At 36.7% G+C, this 27808-nt stretch overlaps 1 protein-coding gene across 1 annotated transcript; it reads right to left on the reverse strand.

Annotated features, from left to right (window-relative positions):
• Window positions 1-190: 190 nt before the first annotated feature.
• Window positions 191-26000, reverse strand: LOC141595176 (F-box protein At4g00755-like). The gene is made up of 5 exons (XM_074415147.1): window positions 25716-26000; window positions 24586-25002; window positions 24310-24494; window positions 23761-23879; window positions 191-623 (listed from the first exon to the last, which is right to left on the reverse strand). Exons 1-5 carry the CDS (start codon window positions 25843-25845, stop codon window positions 191-193), a joined length of 1284 nt encoding a protein of 427 aa, XP_074271248.1. The 5' UTR covers window positions 25846-26000.
• Between the last annotated feature and the right edge of the window lie 1808 nt (window positions 26001-27808).

The raw sequence follows: 27808 nt of genomic DNA on the forward strand, positions 1-27808 counted from the left end.
TACGTTTAGATTAGACGTTGATAATTTAGGGGTTGAGGAAGTTATAAAGTTGTGCAATAAACGCAAAAGGAAATTCGAACCTAGAATCCAATTTTATCTCAATGTTTGTCATCGTCAATAAGCGTTTAGGAGACAATTAATATGATGTTGGCAGAGTATTACAACATGAAGATTGAAATATGCATACAAATTAGGCAACAAAATCATCGTTCATGTCTTCATCATAAGCGTTATGCTCATCTTCGGGATCATAAACTTCAACCCCATGATCAGTCGCATATGGCATATTAAGATCCAAACCATGAAACTCATACGGCATATTTAGATCCAAACCATGACACTCACGCGGCATATTAAGATCCAAATCCAAACCATGACACTCATCACACCGCATATTAAGATCCAAACCATCCAACCCATACGGCGGCTTATTAAGATCCCAACCTATGTCATGGTTCTCGTTCATCTCCGAGGCCATTTCATAAGGATACGGTTGAATGCAAGACGGGTCCGAGATCTCAGCTTCCGAGTTGAACATTAGCAAAAACGTTCCAGGTGGTTTAAGAGGATAAATTTTAAAAACTGGGGTTAGCGGCAGCCCAACAACTTGAACATGAGCCACACTGGAAAATCATCATCAAAAATGAAACCAATTTTAGATGTAACACACGGAAAAGGGATGCCAAATCATGAGTACAAAAATACAAGGGCTAAGAAATGCAGAAGCGGATTTATAAAACCTAAGAGGCTTCTAGGCTTTTAAACAATATAACAATTTTTTTATAGCTTCAAACTACATGCATTTAGTATACGGAGTAGGAAATAAGAGTTTGCATTCAACATGATCTACAAAAATTGACTTACAAATATGATCTACAAAAATTGACTTACCTAAGAGGGTGTGTATGACTATAAAATCGATCTAGGACCCTAATCATCAGTTTAAGCTTTTCTTTGAGATGGTTTCTTGTCAAAAATAATTGAAGACCTTAACATTATTTCATGACAGGCACGGGAAAAAATGTCATTATATTGGTAATTCTAAGCCCAACAATACACAATTGGGGGTGTGCATACTCCGGTTCGAACCGGACCGGAACTGGAATTAAAAATTTAGGTCCGCTTTCCGGTCCATGTTTTTTTTAATATTTCGGTTTCAGGTCCATTCTGGTCCGGACCATAGACCACAAAGATCGGAATTAACGATTTTTTTCATATACTAGTTTATATTATTATTTTTTTGTTACTGATGCTTAAATATGCTTACTTTGTCATTATAAGGCTTAAATAATATCTTAATATTAATAATGTACTTTATAAAGTTATTGTAAGAAGGTGACTAAGGCGACTAGGGGAAAATTCCGGTCCAATCCGTCCAGTCTTGGACCGGAATTTTGTAGTTCGGTTCCGAATCAGAATTTTTGAATCCGGTCTCCAATCCGTCACTTTTTATCATTCTGGTTCCGACCCAAATCAGTTTCGTTCTCGTCCAGATCGGAGTGCATTCTTGTACACAATAACACCTTAACAAGGCATTGAGAAAAAAAAGGAAAAACAGATAGTTACTAGAGTTATTTTTCAAAGTAGCGCTCAAAAATAAAATATTTATCGTTTTGGTTTGATTTTGAAACTATTTATCAAAACGATGTCCACGAAGGCTCCAGTTATTTTATCCTGAAGCACCGAATAAACATGCCACGGTTAGTGGCTTGTTTGCCTTTACTACAAGGGTAGACTTATAGCATTCCTGATAAAACCAAACACGTCATTTACAGTGGTGTGTCTAATAAATGAAACGGCCACTGCCAGTAGCGTGTTAATGTAGTGTAGTTTTTTTTTCGTAAAACAGACCCCGGCTTTCTTTGCCTCTCATTATGACGAACCCACTCATTTCACCTCACTCTTAACTATGGATGTCATTGGGGCGGGGCGGTGGTGGATATAGGCTCCCCCGTACCCGTACCCACCAAGAAAAACTCGTACCCATCCCCGCCCCACCCTTCACTCATCTAAGCCACCCAATATCACATAATCTCCTCGACCTCTCATCTCCGGCGTGTCTCCAGTGTATTCTAGTCATCATTTACTACTTATATACTTAATTAGCAAGATAATCCAATTTCCTTTTATTTGTTTAGTGACATATTATGTACTTAGATTTTGCTTATTTATCTTCATTGAATTTAATTATGTTGATTTTGTACTTAGATTTAGGTCTAATATGTTGGTTTATGCACTTTTATAAAACGCCCCAAATTTTAAAACCCTAAATTAGTAATTTTGTTTCAATAGCTGCTAAATTGTGTGTTTTGAGTTAAATTAGGTTATAATTAGTTTATAGGTTGTTATTTTATAGAATGCAAATTTGTAATTATCGTCTTATGTGTTATTGGGATGGAGAAGTGTTGGAGCAAAATGGATGTGTTTCTTAAAGAGGAGGGAATCAAAGTTTCATTTTAGCTAGTACAAAGATGAATTATTTGGAATTAGCTGAAGAGATATATAAAGGAATTGACATTCAAAGTTTGAGTATTCAGTTGAGAGTGAAAATGAATTTCCAAACTCCGAGTGTTTCAAATTTGTACCCCTTAATAATGAGGGAGCCTTTAAAGCATTATGGGCAAGTGTTCGCCATTCAGATGTTCTATCGATGAACATATTTGTTGAAGTTTCTTCTAGCCAAATTGTGAATCCTACGCCAAGTATTCCTATTAGGCTAGACGATGTTGATCAATTTGTATCTCTTTAAACTAATGATGTAAATGAGGGGGAATTTGATGATAACTTAGAAGGTGATGAGATTGATAAGGATTTGGCCACACTTGATGAGAATTTGATGGTGAATGAAGAAGATGGCCGGTGATCATGATATTGTTTTTACTAGTGCGCCCATTATTGAGTTTAATATGCTTGATCCATTACATGAGGGGAAATTGAATAGTTGGAAAACTTGAGAGAATATGGTGAGTATGAAAAAGGGAAAGAGTTTGTAGTTGAACAAATGTTTGCAACCAAAGCTTCAGTGGTAGATGAGGTGACATTATATAGTGTTTAAAACATATCCACTACAAGGTTAATAAGGATTAGGGACGGACATCCAGTGACGGGAAAAAAAATCCGTCACATTTTTCCGATTTGTGACGGATTACTGACGGATTTGTGACGAGAATGCATTTGTGACGGGTTATCCGTCACAAATCGTCACATAATAAAGGCGCGTCAAACAAAGCCAAGGGCGCCAATGCTATGTGACGGATTTTCCGTCACAAACAAGGCTTTTGTGACGGAAAGTCCGTTACAGAAAAGAATATGTGCGACGGCTTCTCCGTCACATAATCTAAATTGAGAAACACAGGATTGTGACGGAGTTTCCGTCACATAAACCAATTTTGCGATGGAGTAGTGACGGACAGTCCGTCACATAGTCTTATTACCTTCACCAACGCTGCTTCCTCATTTCAGATCTATCCCCAAATCGATTTAAATTTTACCCTAATTTACTCTCCTCTCACCAACACTACCGCCTTCGGCCACCTCCGACCAACACCACCACCTTCGGTCACCGCCTTCGCCGTCGATAATGAAGCCTGACTTTTTTTGTTTGTTTCCTTTTCCTCCATCACCTAGCTTATCCAAGTTGCGGAATCCAAGCCTTACACCATATATTTTAAATGTGGGTGATCACCTAAACCATGCAATTGACGGTTAAGGGAGACACAAAAAGAGTTCCATTCTAAAGTTGTTACCATTATCACATATAAAGGTCCTCACGACTTTTCTTATGTTGGTGACATGTATAATACTACGGTTTTCTATGTCTTTGAGTACTCTATCGAGTGGGGCTTATTCTGTCGAGTAAGTATGTTTGGTTTACGAGACAATGTTCTGCTGATGGGTACTCGATCGAGTAAGTGGGTTACTCGTTCGAGTAGGGGGCACTCGATCGAATAAGTGGCTTACTCGATCGAGTAAGTTGGTTTTACGGATTATTTTTGACGGGTTTTGATAGCAACGTGAGATAGATATATAAACTTAATCTGTCAGTTTCTTTTCATTTTTACACTTTTCGAAACTTCACAAAGATTAAACAAAGTTACGTTGCTTCTCTCTCTCATTGCTATCAAATCCTAAGGGCTAGAGTCGTCGGATCGTTGTGTTCTTTACGCCGTTGAGACCGTCGTTTTGTGGGTAAGATCCTAGTATAGTTTTTATGTTGTTTCATTGATTTTAGTTGAGTCTCTAATTAGGTAAATTGGGGGTTTTGGGAGTATTGTGTTTATTAGATGGTGATTCTATGATTGTGTATTTGATAGGAGGTGATTTCGTAGAGAACTTTGCTGATTCGCTATTGATACGATCTTGGTGATTGTTTTCCAGGTAGGGTTTTCCTACTCGGCTATTGGTTACATATTTGCTGGTGGTGATTGTGTTTATTGTTGATCTATAACACGTTGGTTTTGTGTTGGAGTTGTTGTGGCATAATTGATTATATAATTGTCTGTGGTTCGCGAGGTGCGCCCTCGGCTGAGTGGAGTCACTTGCGGGAGTGGCTTCAGGCCCTTGATTCGCCCTCTGTTAAACCCGCCACAGAAGGGGATGTGCACATTAAATAACATGGTTTATCACTCAGATGAGATGAGCGGGGTTAGGTGAGAACGGCTGCAGACCCCCACTGGCGGCGAAGAATATCTGTTGCGATGGGTATTCTAGCAGGGCTACACACTTTAGTGTGTAGTCAGGTATGTGGAGTTGTGACGGAGTTTGGGTAATGTGTGTGTTGTACCTTATATATTGTGTTTTGTGTAATCAGTAACTGACTCCGTTTAAATGTTTTAAAAACTGTGGTAATCCATTCGGGGGTGGTGAGCAGTTGTCTAGCAGGTATACTATGGATGCGCGCGGGATTAGCTGGGGATGGAGTTGCCACGAGCTGATAGTAGTCTTCCGCCGTGTTGTCATAATACTTTTGTTACTTTAGTTGTAGTTTGGTTTTAAAACGGTTGTACTTTACTTTACAGTTGATTTTGTTATGTAATCACTTAAACTTATCTATTAAAGTACGTTATTTTATGGTCTATTTAATATACATTGCCTCGGGTAACCGAGATGGTAGCATTCTTATGCATTAGGTGGCCCTGGTAAGGCACTTGGTAAATGGGGGGGGGGGGGGGGGTTACAAAGTGGTATCAGAGCGACGATTTTAGAACCTGCAAATAATGAGCCCAAGGAATATAGAGAGTCAACTTAAAATGAACTCGGGTTGGAGTTTTTAGGAGCTAATGCAAAGACGTGGGAGACGTCTTAAAGTCGCGAACTCACCCTAGAACTTTAAACCGGTCACTATGGGGTGTCATGGGAACGCTATGTGCTTATTAATGTTCTATTTCATACATATTGAATGATGTGTTGGATGAATATGTTGGATGGATGAGTGTTATGTGGTTGAATGGAGGTGTGGTGGAAAAGATGAAGGTAATTGTTTATGATAACATGAATTGTGGTTGGGATCGCTACTAGTTACTATTGTTTATATGCATATGATTGGATGAATAAAATTGTGTGGATACATGTATGAATATGATCTATGAATTGGTTTGAAAAGATGAAGTAAGGAATTGCATGAGAATATGAAATTCATGTGGAGAACATGTTTATGTAATGGAAGTGAATTTTCTACTTTTGCTATGTTAGTAACATGTGAATAGGGGATTTTATGTCATATATTATGTTATTGTTTTACGTAAAGTTATAGAATAAAAACATGTGGGTAATACATGATTGACAAGTTAAATACTATATGTGCATGATGGATGTTGTTGCTTGGCTTTTGAAGATAGTAACACGTGAATAGGAATAGTGGTTTTATGAGTATTGAGTTGTTTTTGTCTACCTTGTTGTGGTTTAAGTTGTTTGGAAGAAAGAATCTAGTAGTCATGTTGTTTGATTATAGAGAGGTTGTCTTTAAACTGTTATAACTTGAGATGTATATACGATTTTGATGTGATTCCAATTGGAGGCTATATCTTGTTCTTTTACGATTCTAACGATAGGTCACACGCCCAAGATGACCAAGCAACGAGTGAGATATGGCCGTTTTACGAAAATTGGACAGTGCTGAGAACTGCGGAGGGTACTCGATCGAGTGGCCCTTACTCAATCGAGTGCACCTCTTGTTACTTGATCGAGTACCCCTTACTCGATCGAGTAGCCCTGGTAATTTCTTATACGTGCTTCTGACCTTCACCTACTTGATCGAGTATGCTGCACTCGATCTAGTGACCCCTGTTTTGGGTCATATGCTTATCTTTTGACTTCATCGCATATTATGTTTAATTCATAGGTGTTCTTTTGCTTCTTTATGCATTGTTTTACATATGTGTTGGTTTTGATGCGTAAGTTACCCAATATTATCATGTAAGAGTAGCACCTTATGGTGGGCATGAGTTTGGTGGGGGAGGAGATGAGTTATATGTGGTTGTGAGGGATAGTGGTAAAGGAAAGGGAACATTGATGAGCTTATCGAGGCAAGAAACATATTTTGTGAGATGTGGTGAGTGATATAATCGCGAGTTTGAGTAATGTAAAGCTAAGTGAATATGGGAAAGGGATGATGTAAGTTTAAGGAACGTGAGAATGAAAAGATGGAAAGGAAGGATGTGGATTGTAGCAACTTGAGATATGTAAGAAATTATGGAGGGAGATGGTTAGGATTGTGTTGGCTAAGAATATATGTAATGAAATGTCGTTGTAGAGGGATGGAGAAGAGTGATATATAGTGAACTTAGATGGAGACATGTCACGACGTGGATTTGTAGATAGTGAGTGATTTTGGGGAATTTGGTTTATTAAGAGGTGGTATGAAATGAGTTTTTGTTTCTAAAAAAATTTGGAGAGTAAGCTTTGCTTGTGTGGACAGATTGGTGACAAGTGTGAGTGATAGCATGATGAGAGAAGATCCACGGTAAGAAAGAGTGAGATGATACTGATATGAAATTATGGGATTTGAGTTTTGGAGCAATGAGAAGGTAACCGGAGCACTAAAGAGTTAGGTAGAAGAAATAAGAATTTGAATTGTTAATTGTTTTTGTCTAGTGTAAAAGGAAAAGAATGAGGGGAGTAAACTAAGATAACGTTGACCGGAGTTAAGGAGCATGAAAGTAAGGAATCATGGAGATGTACGATATCATCATGAGAGGGTTTGAGTTAATGGTTATATAGGAGTTTCGGGACAACATCTTAGCCATGAGTTTCGAGGAATTAAGAGGAGTAAAAGTTGGTAAAGTATTGACACGATATGAGATTTTGGTGGGGAGTTAGGTGACGATATAATTACGGATAGAATTAGAATGAATGTTCAAGTAAATTTTGTAGATAGATTTGATGTTCGTTATTTGGGATGCTAACCGAAGATGGGAAACAAACCGTGATATTTAGAGATGAGTGTAAGAGGTTTGATATACGAACAGTGGTAGTGTTGAGGTGTTGTCACTAGGGATTAAGGGTGATGATAAATAGGAAAGATAGTCATTCTAAAGAGGTTGAGTTTGTAGAAACTGGATTGATATTTATGGTTGTGAGGGAGTATACGATGTGTCTATAGGAGACGGTTGCTAGTACTTGGCTATTAATGGTATGGTTACATTTGTCAGGAGGTGGTGGTTACGCAAATGGGAGAATGTGTTATGAAGGGCATACGAGTTTAAGCTCGGGCGAGAGATAACCTTTATGAAGTGTTAACTTACGTGATCATGATTGATTAGTTGGTGTGATTACGGGTCTATGATGTGTATAAATGTTTGTGTGAGGTTCTGACCTCACGAGAAGTGGTATGGTGTGATAGTTATAAAGTTGTTATCTGAATGTTCTGTAATATATGTTAGGTACGGTAACCTAATGGAATGATATTAAAAAGTGATAGTTTGGGTGATCTAGCATGGCTAGTTATACTTGTATGTGTATTCATGATATATGTTTGTTCCGTGAAATGGTAGGGGATGATATTCATGAGGTTTTTATCAGTTTATTCCATGTAATATGTTGCGTTGTGATCTAGTAAAGCGGTTTTGAGTAAGTTTTCTTGTCCGGGAAGTTATACCGAGTTAGTGTTTATAGGATTGTGTAAGTTGCGATGACTATCGATGTGGCTATTGTGCCTCGGGTGGTGATCTGGGCACGGTAGTTCGTGTTGTGATATGGGTATTTACGCGCCGCGGTGCGGCTGTTGGTGGCGGTGTTGCGATGCCGTCATCGGTTGTGGTGGAGTAGGCGGGATGATTACTATACGGGTTTTCGAAAGTACATACCAGTTATACATAGATTGTTGCTTTGTTTACTGCTGTTTCCTGCGAATTTCGGTTTGGATAAATAGACGGTTGTTTTGTTTATTGATGTTTCTTACCAGTTTCAGCTTGGGAGTGAGGGTAGAGTCTGATATGGAAGAGAGTTGTGTATGCTTTCGTTGTTGTCATGGTAGAGTGATATCCTATTGATGGGACACAGTTGCAAGAGGTTATTGGAGTACTTGTGATCTTCTTTCAGAGGAGGCATTGGTTGACATAGTAATGGTAAGTGATTTGTGGAACATATGTTGTAATGATCTGGAAGCTGCAAGTGGTTCATAATCTTTTATTGGGACAGTGAGTATAGGGTGTTGGAAATTAGTATCATGTTAAGTTGTGGATGAGTTATGGTAATAAAAAGAAGAGCTGGAGGACCTAGTGAGAGTGTGTGTAACAATTGTGGATCGTGAATTATGATTATGGAGATAAGCGCATGTATAGAGGAGTATGTCATTTTGCTGTAATGTTGTAGAGTTGGTGTGGTGATTTTGCTGAGGATTTTATGGTATAGGTCAGATCGAGTGCAGAATGAATTGAGGAATGAGGACTGTTATAGGAAGAGAGACCTGGATATAGGAATGGTTGTAGGTGTTGAGGTTATAGTCGGTTATCGTTGACATGTGGTGATGATGAGGATTTTGGGAAGTATAGCAAATGATTTAGTATTAGTGGGTTACGAGGACGTAACACTTATCTTAAGAGGAGTAGGATGCGATAAAGAGAGCTTGATAGTTGTACATGTTGCGGTATAATTGGAAGTTTGAGCCTTGGTGTAAAATAAAGGATGGATTTGTGTTGTGGTGGATATTATTAAGGTCATGGTCGTGCTTGTAGTAGTGCGATGTTTAGGAATGGGAGAATACTTCGATAGTATTGACAGTTGGATGATGATGTTTATGAGTTCGATAGTGTTGAAAGTTGGATGATGATGTTTATGAGTGTATGTAAACTTCGAGGATGAAGTTCTTTTTAAGGGTGGTAGAATGTAACATTCTGTTTGATGTTTGTAAGTGTCTTGATATTGGATTTTCTAAGTGATAAAATGTTAGTAAGACGAAGCTAGCGGCGTTTGTGGATGGTATTTGGAAGTGTATGGAGTTAGTGTCGAGAGACTATAAAACATGATAGGAGATGATCGCATAAGGTTTTGGTGTGGTTTTATGTTAGTCTTTGCAGAGTTAGTAGTTGTTTTGAGTTGGTTTGAGTTGTGATCGGGAGTTTTGTTTGAGTTTTAGTTGCGTTGTTGTGTCATGTTTGAGTTAGTAGGTTTTGTTTTTGAGTACGGGTTGAACTTCGGGGACGAAGTTCTTTTTAAGGAGGGAAGACTGTAATACTACGGTTTTCTATGTCTTTGAGCACTCTATCGAGTGGGGCTTACTCTGTCGAGTAAGTATGTTTTGTTTACAAGACAGTATTCTGCTGATGGGTACTCGATCGAGTAAGTGAGTTACTCGATCGAGTAGGGGGCACTCGATCGAGTAAGTGGCTTACTCGATCGAGGAAGTTGGTTTTACGGGTTTTTTTGACGGGTTTTGATAGCAACGTGAGAAAGATATATAAACTTAATCCGTCAGTTTCTTTTCATTTTTACACTTTTCTAAACTTCACAAAGATTAAACAAAGTTACGTTACTTCTCTTTCTCTCATTGCTATCAAATCCTAAGGGCTAGAGTCGTCGAATCGTTGTGTTCTTTACGCCGTTGAGACCGTCGTATTGTGGGTAAGATCCTAGTATAGTTTTTATGTTGTTTCATTGATTTTGGTTGAAACCCTAATTGGGTAAATTGGGGGTTTGGGGAGTATTGTGTTTATTAGATGGTGATTGTATGATTGTATATTTGATAGGAGGTGATTTCGTAGAGGAACTTTGCTGATTCGCTATTGTTACAATCTTGGTGATTGCTTTTCCAGATAGGGTTTCCCTACTCGGTTATTGGTTACATATTTGTTGGTGGCGATTGTGTTTATTGTTGATCTATAACATGTTGGTTTTGTGTTGGAGTTGTTGTTGCATAATTGATTGTGTAATTGTCTGTGGTTCGCGAGGTGCGGCCTCGGCTAAGTGTAGTCACTTGCGGGAGTAGCTTCACACCCTTGATTCGCCCTCTGTGGAACCCGCCACAGAAGGGGGTGTGCACATTAATGAACATGGGTTATTGCTCGGATGAGATGAGCGGGGCTTAGGTGGGAACGGCTGCGGTCCTCCATTAGCGGCGAGGAATATCTGTTGCGATGAGTATTCTGGCAGGGCTACACACTTTAGTGTGTAGTCAGGTATGTGGAGTTGTGACAGAGTTTGGGTAATATGTGTGTTGTACCTTATATATTGTGTTTTGTGTAATCAGTAACTGACCCCGTTTAAATGTTTTAAAAATTGTGGTGATCCATTCGGGGGTGCACTACTACAAATCCAGGCAACTACAACACCCTTTAACAACGATTATTCACGAAAATCACAATAGACGTTGTAGAATGTATGGCGCGAATTTTACTAAAATGAATTACAATGGGTATGGTTATAAAAACCGTTGTTATAAGTTTTAACAACGGGTTACACATGCACAACCGTTGTTAATAATTTGGCGCAAAATTGACGCAAAGTTAGTGAAAAGTAATCACAACGGTTACTTTTGGAACCCGTTGTTAAAACTTATTTGACAACGGTTGTTGATTTACAACCGTTGTTAAAACTTATTTGACAACGGTTGTTCTTTAGTAACCGTTGTCAATACCTTCCATACTATAAACCACACAAACACAAGTCTGCTACAACCACAAAACACAAACCTTAATACACAAACACAAACCCAGCAGACAAACACAAACACAAACACAAAACACACACTTTCTCATCGTCTCTTTCTCTCTTTCTCATCGTCTCTTTATCTTCTCGCCGTCACTGTTGATTTCATCGTCTAATTATCAGGTAAATCTCGCCGTCACTGTTGGTTTCATCGTCTTTCATCGTCATTATTTTATTTTTCTAATTATTTCATTTGCATGTGTATGTGTTAGTTTTTATCGACCATTATGTTATTTCTTTAAGTATTATTCGCTTAATTAGCTAGTAAAACAAATTAAATAAACTAAAACAAAGAAGAAGCAAGATGATAGAGAGGAATGCATGATAAACATAATTAATATATATATATATATATATATATATATATATATATATATATATATATATATATATATAATAAATACATAAATTAAAAAAAAAATTACATTAATAAAAATGCAATTCTTATATTTTCATAGAGGGTCTTATTCTCCTCTATAATATCCGTCCTCTCCTCCTTGGCTATTTGGAGGTTCCGTTCAGCAGTTGCTATATCGTCATATAGCTGCAACTGCTGCTGCTCCGTCAAGGCATCTTCTTTGGCGTCCTTCAGAATGGATCGAGCATCCGCAAGGTAGCTCATGAAACTTTCCTCAATGTGGAGCAACCGGCGGATGAAACTGTTGTTGTTCTCGATCATAGTAAGAGTCTTAAGGATGATATCATTCATTTTGTTGGAGTTTGGAGTTTGTTTTGAAAGATTAAGTAGGGTTAATTTATTTGGAGTTTGTTTTAGCAGTTAGGGTTTGGACATGTATATAGTGAGATAATGGAATGTTAGTTGAGATAATGCATGTATTTATACTAAGCAATGTGTGGTTTGAGTTGTTTTTTAATTAATATATATGTTAGGAAGTTGTGCCATAATCATCATCATATCTCTCTCTGCTGCTTCAAATCTTATTACTAACCCTTCTCATTCCATATTGTCCGTTCATATGCACAGGGATGGCAGTAATAATGCATGCATCAGAATTATAACGGGCCGTAATTATGCATGCATCTAGTAATATTTAATTTAATTTTTTTTTTAAGAACAAACAACAACGGTTATTTATAAAAAAAACCGTTGTCTTTAGTTATAACAACGGTTTTGTATATTACAACCCGTTGTTATAACTTTCCCCCCAAAATTGACTCACACTTTCCACAACGGGTTTTTATACTTAAAACCGTTGTTAATAGTTTTAACAACGGATTCCTTAAGAAAACCAACCGTTGTTAAAACCTTTTACAACGGACGCTTTAACAACGTCCGCTTTTTTATATAACAACGGTTTTTAACCGTTGTTATAGCCTATATCTGTAGTAGTGGTGGTGAGCAGTTGTCTAGCAGGTATACTATGGATGCGTGCAGGATTAGCTGGGGATGGAGTTGCCATGAGTCTGATAGTAGTCTTCCGCTGTGTTGTCATAATACTTTTGTTTCTTTAGTTGTAGTTTGGTTTTAGAACGATTGTACTTTACTTTATAGTTGGTTTTGTTATGTAATCACTTAAACTTATCTATTAAAGTACGTTCTTTTATGGTCTATTTGATATACATTGTCTCGGGTAACCGAGATAGTAGCATTCTCTTGCATTAGGTGGTCCTGGTAAGGCATTTGGTGTATGGGGGTGTTACAACATGGTTCTTCGAGACCACCTAAATTTGAAACTGGGTTTCATAAGTCATGTTATTCATAACCTTGTTGAGGTTGATTGGGGTATGAAGGTGAAGCTTATTGTTGAGCACATTATAGATAAGTTTGGTTACACTTATCATACGCCAAAGCTTGGAATGCAAAACAAAGAGCAATTGGGAAAATATTTGGGGATTGAGAGAAATCATATGAGATGTTACCTCGTTTCCTGAAAGGTTTAAAAGCATCTATCCTAGCATAATTTTCCAATTTCCAACCACGCCAACCCCAACCCCAATTATGCAAATATTCAAGCGTGTTTTTTGGGCATTTAAACCATGTATTGAAGGCTTTGAACATTGTCGACCAGTTATAATCATTGATGAAACACACTTATATGGGAAGTACAAAAGAACTATTTTAACAGCGATGTCAATTTATGTCAATAACCAATTTTTTCCTCTAGATTTTGCTATTGTGGAATCCGAAAATACCGATAGTTGGCCTTGGCTCATGGCATGTGATGCAGGGGCATCAAAGGGACAATGAAAATGAAGTTTTGATTAGTCAAAATGTGTCCCAAAATTAAAAGGCTTCAAAATTGGCTTGAAATCAGTAAGTAGGATAACATGGAAGACAATGAAGGGAGCTGGTGGCACGCTTTCCAACTCCAAGTGGCCTAGTTTTCAAAACCATGTAGAAGTTGTTGTTTCCTTAGACCGAGTCTAATATTATTTTCCTAAATCGAGTCAGTTTGATATTCGGTATTGTTTTATTATTCCCTAATACGTTTAGGAAAATTAGTTTCCTAATTTTAGATAAAGTAGAGTAGTTATTATTATTTTTTTTTGGAAGAAATCAGCTTCTCGTTAGAAAAAGAGAATTTCTTACAAAGTATAACCACTAGATAACAAAATACCCAATATAACTAAGCATTTGCTCTACAACTTCCTCTAATAAGCTACCATTAATATTAGCATACAATCGAATAAAAACATAAAACTAAATTTGATAAACTACTTGTGTTATTGTGCGTGAGACACATTGAAAATTCGTCAATTATGTTCCTGCTATAAGAAGTACACAGTTGCAGCCATACTACATCGTGCCTATTTTTTCCTCCATCCCTTACCTTGATATCTGGACAGCTTGAGTAGTTCCTGTTGTAGGCAAAGTGACCTTGTCGTGAGCCCTAACCAGAGCATTATTTATTTGTATACTGCCATAGAAAAAGAACGTAAGAAGAACAAGTGTTGTTGATCTTCAGCTGTAGCCAAACAAAGGAAGCATCTGTTCACAATGTGCATTCCCCTCCTATTCAAGTTATCAGTAGTGGCCAGACCCTTTTGCACTGCCATCCTAACAAGCACAACATGCCTAGGCATGATTACTCCATCCATGATAGGTTTTACCCATTGAAGATTAGGGTGTCTCCCATGGAACATAGAATAGACCTGGTACAGTTGCAGCTTACCGTTCCTATTCCAGTCCCTTAAACAGTTTTGAGCATCTATAATGGAACCAACCTGACCATCAAATCCATCTCTTGCAGCAAAATTGGCTTTCCATACTGTTGAAGTGGACTATGATGGCACCATATTCCAACAGTCCAATCCCTGTAGATGATAATGATGGCACCAATGCAACCAGATGGAAAGAGATGCAGTGGTAATTTTCCAAAACATTTTCAGCAGCAAGGTTTTATTCCAGCTCAAGATTTCCCTAATATCAAATCCTCCTTGTGTCCTGCTTCTACAAACTTTTTGCCAAGCAAAGAATATCAGTTTGTGTGCATTCTGATAGCCCCATAGAAACCTTCTACATAGTTTATCTATCTCATGGATTACTCCCTTAGGCAGCTTAAAACTTGCACACCAGAAACTTTCAATGCCAAAAATAACCGTATTAATGAGCTGAACCTTTCCAGCATAAGAAAAATTACAGTTGGCCCAATAAGTGATCTTGTTCTTTATTTTTGCCAGAAGAGAAAAGTACATCTCGTTAGTCAATCTTGAAGAATGCAGGGGGACTCCAAGCTACTTGAAAGGAAATGTCCCTTCCAAGTAACTTGTGTCCCTGATAATCAATTCCTTTAGACCTCAGGATGAACTCCCCCAAAATAAATGTTAGTTTTTGAGGGTTTAGGTGTCAATCCAGAGAATGCAGAAATCAAACGCAAGCTAGCCTCAACAACTTTAACAGAGGGATAGTCTCCTCTTGTAAAAAACCAGCAGATCATCTACAAATATAAGATGGGAAAGGCCTATCCTGCAATATCTGGGGTGAAAACTAAAGCTGGGGTGCTCTGGTAGCCTCCTTAAGATCCTAGATAAAACTTCCATGCATAGCACAAAAAGCAGAGGAGAGAGTAGGTCACCTTGCCTTAATCCCCTCTTCCCTGCAAAGTATCCCACTGAAGTACCATTTATATTAAGAGAGAACTTTGGAGAGGTCACACAAGTGATGGTCCCACTAAAAAATTTAGTAGGTAGTCCAAATAAAGGCAAAATAGCTCTCAAAAAACCTAGTGGACATAATCAAATGCTTTCTATATATCCACCTTTATAACACACCTAGGGGAAGAACTCTGCCTACCATATCCAGAGACCAATTCATGAGCCAACATGGTTTTGTCTACAATAGATCTCTCCTGAACAAATGCAGCTTGCTCAAGCCCTATTAGATCAGGCATTACTCTCTTTAGCCTATTAGTAAGAATATTACTAATGGTTTATTATATGGTTGAGCAACAGGAAATAAGTCTATAGTCCAATACTGAACTAGGGTTATCTCCTTTTGGAATCAGAGTAATCAAAGTAGAATTTACCTCCTTAAGAAGTTTCCCCGTTCTAAAGAAGTAAATTATTGCCTTAGTAATTTCTCCTTTATGATATCCCAAGATTGTCCGAAGAAACCAGAGGAGAAACCATCAGGCCCTGGACTCTTGTTCACATCTATGGAAAAAAGAGCATAATGAATTTCAGATTCTGAGACATCCTGAATTAACAAGCCCCCTAAAATAGCCCTTAAACATTGACCATTGAGGATAATATTGGGATCAAACTCCTTAATGGCAGTGGAAGTCCCCAACAGATGCTTATAGTACTGAAGGAAAGCTTATGAGATAGTGTCATAAGTACTGCAATCATTGCCATTCATGTCCTTTACCTTGCTAATATGACACCTACTCCTCCTAACAGCCACCTTAGCAAAAAAGTAAGAGGTATTTGCATCCATCATCTATATTCCATGAGCTTTTGCCCTTTGATAAACATCACTAAACTCAGCATTCTTAATGTTACAATATTATAGACATAACTCTTTTTCCTCAAGCATCAAAGCAGCATTCATGGGGTTCCCCTAAAGCTTGCCCTGACACTCCTGAAGTTCACCTTTCTTCCTCTTTGCTCTCTCAACTAAACTAGAATAAGATTTTTGATGTAGCAATCTTAGTCTTTTCTTAGCCACTTTTAGATGACTCACTAGTTTATATATAGTGCACCCTCTAACATTATCCTGCCAAACCTCATTAACAATGTCATAGAGTTGAGGGTCCTAAGCCTAACAGTTAAGAAATCTAAACTGTTTGTGTCTGGATGCTTCATTAGACTGCACACTAACAACTAAGGGTGAGTGATCAGACACCCCAGCAGTTAAGGCATCAGCATAGGAGTGAGGGAACACAGTAGCCTATTCAGTGTTAACAAGTATTCTGTCCAGTTTCATCCATTTCCTCTTCCCCTCCTCTTGCTTATTAGTCCAATTAATGGTGAATCCATGGGTGACCATATCTTCTAAACCAGCCATGGTAATTGCTTCATTAAAATCTACTAAGGCCTGGAGATTAGCTGCAGTATTGCTGATCCTCTCATCCTAACTTCTCACACAATTAAAGTCCCCAAGACAAACCCAAGGACATGTAGGCCTTGCGTCCTTCATAAAGTTCCATAGACCAACCCTCCCATCCAAAGAATTCAGTCCATAAACAAAAGTGACCTGGTAAGTAGCACATCCTGGAGCCTCAACTTGTAAATGAACCCATTGATCTCCAGCTGAAAGAGTATTAACCACTAAAGAAGCTTTATTCCAAATAACCCAGAGTCTGCCATTAGAATGATAATCATAATTATGCAAAATACGAAAATTCTTAAATCCTCTCCTTTTAATAGAGATAAAGTTTGAAACACGAACTCTAGTTTCATTTATTCGCATAATATCCAATTTATTAGTAGCAAAAAACTCCACTATCTCTTGTTGTTTAAACTCCTTATTCATCCCTCTAATATTCCAAACACCAATTCTCATGGAGATATAAGAGGTGGATCCTCTATGTCACTATACTCCAGTTCTTCAAAATGAACCTAAACCTCATTATTTGCAACCACATTCAGAATTGGGACCACTTTCTTATACCTCTTCCGGATCACAACACCACCATCAGTAGGGACTGACTGAGTACCTGCTTCTTTTGGCCTCTCTCTCCTTATCTTGGTAACTAGAACTACATCATCAACAAGGGATCAAGGATGACAGATGTTGTAGTAGCAATGACAGGAGTTACAGTGCCGTACACCTCTGCAGTTTGTACAACAGTAATAGGCTCTTGTGTAGGCCTAGGCTTGAGAAACCTACACTGTTTTACATCATATCCCAACTTCTTGCAATGTGTGCAATAGTATGGCAGCCATTCAAATACTACCCTCTGCAAAACTTGACTATAAGAGGTATACAAAAGAATATCCTCTGGTAGCTTTTGTGAAACATCCACTTCTATCATAAGCCTGACAAATGATAGTCTCTCCTTATCTGTAGTCACAGGATCATCATACATAGGAGTACCTATCTTACTAGCTATCTTACTTAGTGCTTTTTCAGACCAAAAAATAGGGTCCAAGTCTGGTAGAGTGACCTAAACTGGCACCCTTGAAACAGAATCCAACTCCTTAGAAATTTGAGGAGTCCATATCTTCATAACCAAAGAGTGACTACCCAAACTCCAAGTACTTCCCCTAATAATAGTACACAAATCCTTCTCTGATTGAAACCGAAAGTAGAACTACCCCTTCTTGTAATAGAGCACTTCAAGTTTTGTCACATGATTCCAGGACTTACTAACAAATTTGCGCACCTGTACAAGCGATGGTTTACCCTCTAAAAATTGACCCACAAGAGTAGTTGACCAATACGCAAGTTCATCCTCAATGTCAGATTCATCAGTAACTACACCAATATTATCCACGGAATCTGTGACGTAGTGGAGTTTTATTCCTACAGGTGCCTTAGAAATCCGATCAACCCATGTCGGTTTTACGATAGGAACGACAACGGGAGTGGGAACGGAAACCGAAGGAGTTACTAAAGGAGCGGATGTCTTAGGTGGGGAAATCCCTATCCTATTAGTCGATTTAGGATTTGTAGATTAAGAAGCTGCAAGAGCCTGATTAATACAATCGTTAAGCAAAGGTACCTGAGGAGAAGAAAGAGCTTCGTCTGCTGAAGCTGGTTGAGAGCGACCTCGCCGAAGTAAAACAGCAGGATTACGTGGTCTCGCCATTACCAGAAAGAAGAGAGATCTAGAATCGCCCTAGATCACCCTTAGAAAGAGCCTCTCAGGAGTCCGGTTGTTCTTGTATTGGTTATAGATAGATTTTATAGTCTTCTATTAGGAATAGAATGTCAATCTTAACACTATAAATAAGGATCTTTGTAATTAGTTTTAAACATGCAATTAGAGAGTTTAATACAAGAGTTTCTTGTTAGTGCTTATTGACTTGCGCATTTATAAGTTTATTGTTTCATTCTTACGAGGGTGAGATAGTTACCATTCTTACTTGCGAAGTTGAGTATTAGTCATGTTTTGAATCAATTTCTTTGCGAAGGATGAGAGATATTCACGTCATATCCTTTATTTTTCGTGCTTTTTAAATTCAATAAAACACCATAAAAATGTTATATTCCGCTGCAATTTTATTAATCTAAATCAAACTTAAAAATCGACTAAGTTTTACATCAGAGTGCACGGGAGCCTTTGTGACAATGTTCATAGGATGCATAAGAGCCTTTGTGCCAATAAGAGCCTTTGTGATAATATACCCTGGCTAAGTTTGAATCGTTAAAGATCTCAAGGCACAATCACACAGGTATAGGGATACTTTTGATACCATGCGATAAGATTAGCTTATAGGCAACCTTACACCCAACAAATTCTTTCTTTTTGCCTAATTTCTGTCATGATGACTCCGATGATTTTGTTTTGATAGCACCTGTAATATGTTTCGACATTATTGAGTGGCATTTTTCTAATAGGGTGGTCGTCGGTTTGGGTGAAAACAAGATATCCCTGCACCGTGTAATACATAACCTAAGTTGTATAAAGTTGACAAAAGGAGTGCCCATATAATTACTTGGTTGAATAAGGATAGCCCTTATTTAGAAATGTGGGGTGGGAGGGACCAATTTGGGTTTCGTGGTGTGGAGGATGACAACACTATGAGGTACTACGACCCTTAGATGGTTTGGTATCATGATCGCACTCGTTTATTCATTAGCCCTTTCTCCCAACAAGCTACTTATCAACCATATTTAGGGGGCGTTCAATATCTTAGCTTGTAAGTTATTATGCTTGTCTATTAATATTTAACACATATTTCATCGATTTTTATTTGTGATATTATTATTTTGTTTCAGGGGGTCATGGATTTGGAGCCTGGATTTGCAAACATTCATATGACATGTGATAAAGAGCTTTAAGTCATGCTTCTTGAGGTGCCTCCTCATTTCCGCTCCATGGTTCCTAACATCTGGAACTACTCCTCTCAATTTCTATAACATGTAGGCTATGCTCATCTTCTTTATCCAACGGAACAACTAAGGGGAGAAGGGTCAAGTAGGAGTAACGAGTTGCTTGACTCGATGGTCGTGGATGACAATACTACCTTGCAAGAGTTCTCACGACGAGCGAGACGCTATACTATTACCTTGTCACACGTTAATGAACAAAGTACCCCATAGTCTTCAAGGGGAAAGCGGTTGTTGTCTCGTCTTTGGGGAAAGAATAAAATTTGAATAAGTTAATGTAATAATTTAGATGTTAAATGTATTTGACAATTTAGTTGGTAGACTTATTAGTTATTAACCCCTCGTATTAGATAATGTTGTGTGTAAACATTGTTTAAATTTTATTAGACAATGGTTTGTGTCCAAAACTTTTTCATGGCAAAAAGATTGTGTTTATGTTTGGCAAAGAGGTTGTGTTTGTGGTATGGTTGTCTATTGTGCCTTAATTTAAGCTTCACAAGTATGCAGCATATGGGGAAAGCTGGCCAATGTGTGTTTGTTTTTTTTTTAAAAAAAAACATGGCCTGAGTAGACACGCTATTGCTAGTGGGCGGGTATGCTTCTATAGAAGCGCCACTGGTAGTGGCATATTTATGCTCAATAGAAACCACTAGCTTCTATAAGTCCTGTAGAATATAAATGCAGCTGAACAAACACGCTATTACTAGTGGCATGAATGCTTTAAAGAATGTCATTGATAATGGTGTGTTCTTGCCTAGTAAAGACCGGAAGCTTCTGTTTATGCGGTCAAATCACTTGACAGAAACGCCAGTGATAATGGCGTGTTTTCTTCTGTATACACGTTAATGGTAATGGCATGTTTGCTATGTTCATTTTATATTTGCTACCAAAAGTAACCACGTCATAACTAGTGGCGTGTTTACTTCGTGTTTCAGGATAAAATAACTCAAGCTTATTACGTTGACATTATTTTGATAAATAATTTCAAAATCAACCCAAAACAATAAAAAAATTATTTTTGAGCGATAGCGTAATAAATTATTCTAGTTACCATACCCTCATATTTAATGAAAGTTTTCATACTCATATTTATACATACAAATTAAAGTCGTAAAATTAATATCAAGGCCTTATTATTATTATTATTATTATTATTATTATTATTATTATTATTATTATTATTATTATTATTATTATTATTTACCCATTTATGAATATAGTATAATCACTAATGCGGTGTGGAAAAAAGTAGAAAAATATGCATTGATATCCGTGTATGTCTTTCACGAAATAGGAGAGAATACTTGAGATAAAACACATCCTCGGCGATTACTCAATTATTTTTTTTATTTTTTTTGATGACGAGGGAGGTTGAATCCCCCCGGGCCCATGCATTCCCGATTACTCCATTATTGAAATGCCTAATTTTCCTTTTAAGGCATATATAATGGTATTGCTCCATTTTTAAAACTGGAAAAATTATAATTATTTGTCTCTTTTATTGAATTTGACCTACAATAACTCTAGTGTACCACGGTCTTTTCCGTGTAAATTGGCAAAATGTGATCACTTTACGGTAAATAATAACCTCTTTGAAAAAAGTAATCATTTTTTTTTTGTCATAAAACGTGGATACTACTTACCTAAAATGATCACATTTTTCTCATCGCATGTACGACGGTCGCACAATAGAATTTGCGTTTGAACTAAGGTAACACATACTTTATTCAGTATGTCTTGCTTGTAATGGTCACACACTTGTGACCTCTCACAACTAGGCCACTTGCCCTCCCACTTGCAAGCTTGTCTCACATCACAAACTTGTGATGAATTTAGCCCCATCACAAATGAAAATTTATGTACTTTATATATTTTGGCCCACCTAACTAACGTACTCCCACCTTTCCTTTTTAACCTTAGGGTGAGATTATCAGTCAGACTCACGAAAGTCTTAAGACTCTGCCACATTAGCTTTCCACTAACTTTTATTATTTTTATATTGCTCAGACTTATCTCAGACTCACATCAGACTCTATACAATATCAGTCAGACTCACCTAAGACTCTATTTTGCCATTTCATTTCTTCTTTTTGCAAACATACAAAAAAAAGAATAAAAAGAAATGACACATGTGATCCATTCATTGGATACTTTTCTTTGATTGTGGGGTCAAGACTCACCCAAAGTCTTAAGTTGAGTCTTGGAAATCCAAGACTCAACTTAAGACTTTATTAAGATTTAGGTAGATTATTGGTAGTCTTGAGTCAGTCTTGTCTTAAGACTTACCAAAGTCTTGTCTCAAGACTACCAATAATCTTACCCTTACCTCTTGTCAATTCACTTGCCACCTTAACAATCGTGCAAAAAGAAATGAAATTACTGAAACAAATAGGATTATAGGAGGGAGTAAAAAGTCTTTTCTATTTGCTATCAAAATCATTGTAATTTCCATCAATTCTCTTCACAGTTTTTCTTCCTAGAATACCCCTATTCCGTTATAATGCAAAACTTAGTTTATTTATTTATCATCTCTTTTTTCTATCTCATCACTCACTTATTGCACTTACAATTAAACTCATAATCAAGTTCTATTCTTTCATCGCCTTCCTCTTTTTTAAACCTGTCCAATTACCCATCCTCATCGTACTCATTCTCCTTCATGCATCATCATTTTCCTCCTATATCCTCCGTTATCCTCTTTCCTCCATCTCTCTCCACAAATACATTAACTAGTTCAAACGATTTGTTAGAGATCTTGCCCCCTAAGTCTTATATTTGCAATTATGTTAGGAGTTACAAGCAACTAAATTTGCCCCAACTAAAATTTTTATAATAGAATTAAGATTTTAGCCAATTTAAATTAGCTTCAGTGATTTGTACTAAGAGCTAGAATATGATAAGGTCATTAACAATTACCATTAATAAAGACACGACTTTGTTATCAACTATCGAGAGAAGAAGGATGTTCTTCCAAGTGGGCACTTTAGAGGATGAAGGCAGAGCAAGTTTTGCATATAATGTTAGAGGAATTATAAAAGGTTTATGACATGATTGCTTTGAAGAATAAAAGGTATGTTTTAATATAGATTAAGACCAATTCATTTACAAAATGAGAAAGGTGAGAGATGAAGAAGAAAAGATATGATGACAAAATTAAATTCAATGATATGTTGCTTATTAAATATAGTTGCTTGTTATGATAAACATTCAAGATGGGTATATATTTGTAAAAAGAAAATAATTCGTCTGATACAACAAGATGTTTACATTTACTTTTTGTTCGAAGTTTTAGAAAATTTAAGATAAATGGATTAGGTGTTTTCCTTTTTACCTATACCATATACCCCTACCAACTACACTACCTAGTCATACACTTCATCTACTCAATCACCATAGGTCACTTGCACACCCACCCAAAGTCATCAGATAAAACAACCCCGATTTGAACTTAATGTCGCTCATCCGTCGAACAACAACCCAAAATTATGTCAAATCCCTCATTTCTTCGTGAACATAACCCCCACCGCACGTACAAGCGATCCCCTCCCTAAAAACTCCCCACCCTAAAATTTTATAAATCTAGGGGTTTCAACGGAAGGGAAAGGGTTTCTCGAGGTCGGTGGAGATATTTCGTTAGGGTAGGGTCATTTTTTGGCAGGTATGGATGGCTTACGACATTTGAAGTTTTCGCTCATATTGATGTTTGATGGAGGTGGGTGTTCAACATGGTTGTTGGGGGAAGAGGATAAGTTTGTGGGTAGACGTAGGGAGGAGGTTGATATGGCGAGGGTTGGTGGCTAAGGGAAATGTTTTGATAATGGAGTAGGGGTTAGTGTTGGCAGGGTGGTGGGGTGTATGGTTAATTGATGAAGGATGGTTATTGGCCCGGGTATATAAGGTGAGTGGGTATTGGGTATAGATTACGTGGATGAATGAGGGTAGTTTGGTAATAAGATTGTTTAAATTTTACCAAAAAAGGATGTAAACAATATGATGAAACACCCTAAAAAGGAATATCTAAATATCATGCTAATTAAGATGAAGTATTTATTGGATATTTATTTTCAAAGGTTCTTTTATTAAGTAGTACTTGTTAAAATAATGTATATCAGGCAGTAACTAGAAATTATTTAAAAAAATGAAATATTTAGTGAACTGACCATATATAAAAGAGACCATCCATTTCTTGTCTTTGAACTCTACCAAGAAGCTCCACCTGGAGAATTCCCCCAATGCAAAGAACGGGTTCTGGAAGCTTGAAATTTTGGAGGCGGTTCTCCTGCTTATGAGAGTGTCTAATTGAGAACTTCCTTTATTAATTAAATGATGGAGAAAAGAATGGTTATAAACAAGAACCTTGAGCTATGTAGATGAATATATTATATGTCATAATGTATGTTTATGTTACAAGCTATTGCATTCTTGCATGTCATATTAATTCTACAATGGTATACACTCCAGCATAATTATTTTGACACCACCAGTAAGCGTTCAAGTTAAGTCAAGAAAATTTTAACTAAGAACAATGTGGGGTTTCTGATTTAAAATGGTATTGATGGTTTATATGAAGATACCAAAAACATTCAACTGAAACAATATTGCTAATCGGAAAAATTCATCAAGTATGCATTCTCTAGCTAAGAACTAATTAGTTAAGAGCCAGAAATAAAGTTCAATCACAAGGAAACAGGTTCAAGGTTGATACTAACCTGTGTCATTGGAAATTCTTTTGAGATATAGGTCCATACAAAATGTTCCTCATCAGATGGTAGGCCTACATGGCCGTTTAAAGAATCCACCTCTCCCATTTCCTCATCATTGGGTAATACCTTGTAACCCAAACGAAAACGCACTGCTTTAGCTGAATATATTGGGCAGTCTGGTAGGAGAAAATCTGAGAATTCAAACAAGCATAATTAAGTTAAAAGTCATGGGGCATCCATAAAGAACTCTAATTAAAGGGGACAAAAAAGTAAAACTCTTACCTTGGAAAGGCTGAACATTTATTTCAGTGATGAGACAAAAGTTAGAAGTTAGTTTATAGGTTAGTGTCTCAGGCACTTCAGGATTACTCTGTCCTGAGCTCGACCAATATGAAGCCCCATGACTTGTTTCATCCCCGGGTTCTAGAGTGTTATATGCACTCTCATCAGGATAATTATCAGTGCTTGAAGCACTTACAGCATATGATAATATTTCACCAATTTCAGAAAAAGTTATACTTTGAGCTAGAAAGGCAAATACTCTATGTTCCGTCTTTAGCTGGTCCAATTCATCAAATTCGCTACTACCATCCTCTGAGCAATTATGTTGCGTGTCATTCGTATCTAGTACACGATAAATGGCAGATAACTGCGGGAACAGTTTGAAAAACAAACGCTTGCATATACCGTTTGATATAACTGACAAACACCAAAAACAAACATTAAAAGGTTGTTTCACCTTGAACAAAGAAAAAATGCACATTCAAATCTTAATTCATGTGATATTTTTCAAAATCAAGTGTTATATAAGGTATTGTCAATTTCAATCATGAACTTATTTAAATGCAGAAGCAGATAATTCAATGTCTTTTCCGGAAAATGCAGGTAGCGATTCACTATTCTTTAGTTTCCAAACATGATACAATGATGTAAGATACAATATACAATTTTCCCTTCTTAAATCGTGTATCATTTTAGCGATGTGATTCCTGACGCCATAAAGACTAGACATCTACATCATTAGTTTAGGAAACACATACACTATTGAGGTGTGTTGGTTACCAAGCATTGTATACTACTCATCTCAAAGAAAAACAAATAGTCCAAGAGATGAGAAAAGATTTAAGCTGAAAATACCTAACCCCGATTATAAAATTCATAAATGCACATTCTCAAAAATCATAAACAGGGTAGTGATCACTTTCATTTCATATTAGTTTAGAATCTTTGAAACTGATGGTTCAAGGAGTCACTACATCATAAGGGTAAAAACTACAATAATGAAGAGACTATGGCATTATAATATTATATGAGTATAGAATGGAGTAAGCAAACGTACGCCAAATTTTCAAAAGTCTACCTAATCCCAATACCTAATGTAGATATCCGTCTTTTACAAAAAAAACACTTACCGATATTACGCCATGCACGCGACACTGAACTGGCACGCAAGATATCATGAGGATTATCCATGAAAGTTAAAATCTTATCCGCTACATCAGGAGGGAGTGAACTTAAGAAATCTCGATCAACACCATCCATCACCAATATATATATCAACAATTGAAGCAGAACTCAGAACTCTAGATTCGGAAAACCTGCATCCCATCAACAACACAAACTTAATCTTCAGAATTAAAATCGACACTAAATTATCATAGTTCCACATATTCTAAACCATAAGATCATACCATCTCAGCTTAAATTTAAGTTCTTAACTTGAACATAGATTTAAAAAAACGGCTAGCAGCTAAATTAAAACGCGTATTCCTATGTGGTGCACATTTAACCACTAAGATAACCATTGTAATTCTCTAATGACACGTTTGAAAACATAGTTAAAATTAAATTACATAATTGAGTCATTTTACAGGTTGGTAAACCTTAGAATTTGAAATTAAAATTGGAATTGGGTTCAAAAGTTTCAAATCCTTATTAATTCCATGTTAATTAAAATTTGGGGTTCTCATATTCTTACCTCATAGTAATCATTTCGATTACGTCACTAATCGATTTCCTATCATATGCCTTTTTCATGAAGCAATTTTCGCCACAATATTTTTCTTTTAATTTTTTTTCTTTCAAATACAAATAATTACTTTTCTAATCAACTTTATTTTGTGACCCATCTAGCCAATTTCAAATTCCAAGTTCTGGTTTCCCAAACATCGTTGAGAAATTGAAATTTGGAATGCAATTTCCAAGGTATATATCTCCATACCAGTTTACGGGGACTGGATTTGGAATTGGATTGGAGAATTTTAATTTCTACAATTGATATCCTGAAAATGAACATCAATTCCTTTTTCAAATGCAACCTAAAACCTATGTGAAAGAAAAAATATTTATGCTACAAGATTTATCACTATGATAATATTTTATAATTTTATTGAGAGTAATTCATAACACAAACCATTACGACTTTGACGCTTACAAATTACTCTAGTTGAGATTCAATAATATAATGTCCTCAAGTTCTACTAGATAAATCCCTAAATATTCCCCAATTAAAAGATTCAACAATTAATAACCAAAAAATATATAACATGATCGAAATTGTGCGACCAATCCATCAAAAATTTAGGTAATTCAAGTATAAAATTGAATTAAGAAATTGCAATTAAGGTAAAAAGGCGAAAACGAAAAGCGCTGACAGTACAAATGCAATATATATTGAATTAAACAATCAATGAAAAAGAGTTTAAGATAATTTCACCTTTGCGTCAGGAAAACGGCGGAAATGATGAAGAAACAAAAACCCTAGAATGGAATGATTAACTTATAATTCTTACAAGGGTATTATATCAGCACACAAATACTTCTATAAACGACATTATACAAGATAGTATTGCGGAATGGATTGGGATGATGACTCAAAGTACACGTATTAAATGAGAATCTCGTGAAATTTGAATTACGAAATGACTTTTCCGGTTTTTTATGAAATAAACATTCCTATTTTTTAGATCATTTGCATGTGCCCAATTGGACCGATTTTAACACAAATTAGAAAACAACAAATTATTATGTCCAAATGGATTAATTAGCGATTCTAAAATCTCTTACATCATGTAAGAGATGACATATGTGGGTGGATTTTGCTTTGAATTTAAAGACGCTGGTTTAAATTCAAAGTTGAAATGTATAAGTTCAAATTAGAGAAAACCGCATTACAAGTACCTGTACAAGTGGCTAATGTTGTTTCACGATGCAACGTGGTGGCAGACAAATATTCTAAAGCAGGAAGGTCATACTGTGTTTGTTATATTCAAAATACTTACTGATCAAGTACAGGAAAAAGATGGTGTCCAAATTCATAGATGATTTGAGGCCCAGATAAAGACAGGCTACAATGATTCAGCTTTTGAAGAAATTTATTTTAGACAGAGGGCTCGTAGCTTGGCAGCTTTAAATGGAATAAAGGAATCTACTATAAATTAAAACCTGTTTTGTCCTCTTACAGCTAATTAGCACGATCCGGACACGTACCCCCAAGATTTTATCC

The sequence above is a fragment of the Silene latifolia genome, chromosome 8, assembly GCF_048544455.1.
Source record: "Silene latifolia isolate original U9 population chromosome 8, ASM4854445v1, whole genome shotgun sequence".
NCBI classification, from domain to species: Eukaryota; Viridiplantae; Streptophyta; class Magnoliopsida; order Caryophyllales; family Caryophyllaceae; genus Silene; species Silene latifolia.

Bases quoted from the DNA above. Each gene is read 5' to 3' on its own strand.
- LOC141595176 (XM_074415147.1), bottom strand. From the start codon at position 25,845: ATGGATGGTGTTGATCGAGATTTCTTAAGTTCACTCCCTCCTGATGTA. The intron at 23,880-24,309 runs GTTAGTATCAAC...TCTCATAAGCAG, and splicing joins AAGAATTTCCAATGACACAG to GAGAACCGCCTCCAAAATTT. The intron at 624-23,760 runs GTCAGTTCACTA...ATGATTTTCCAG, and splicing joins GATGGTCTCTTTTATATATG to TGTGGCTCATGTTCAAGTTG.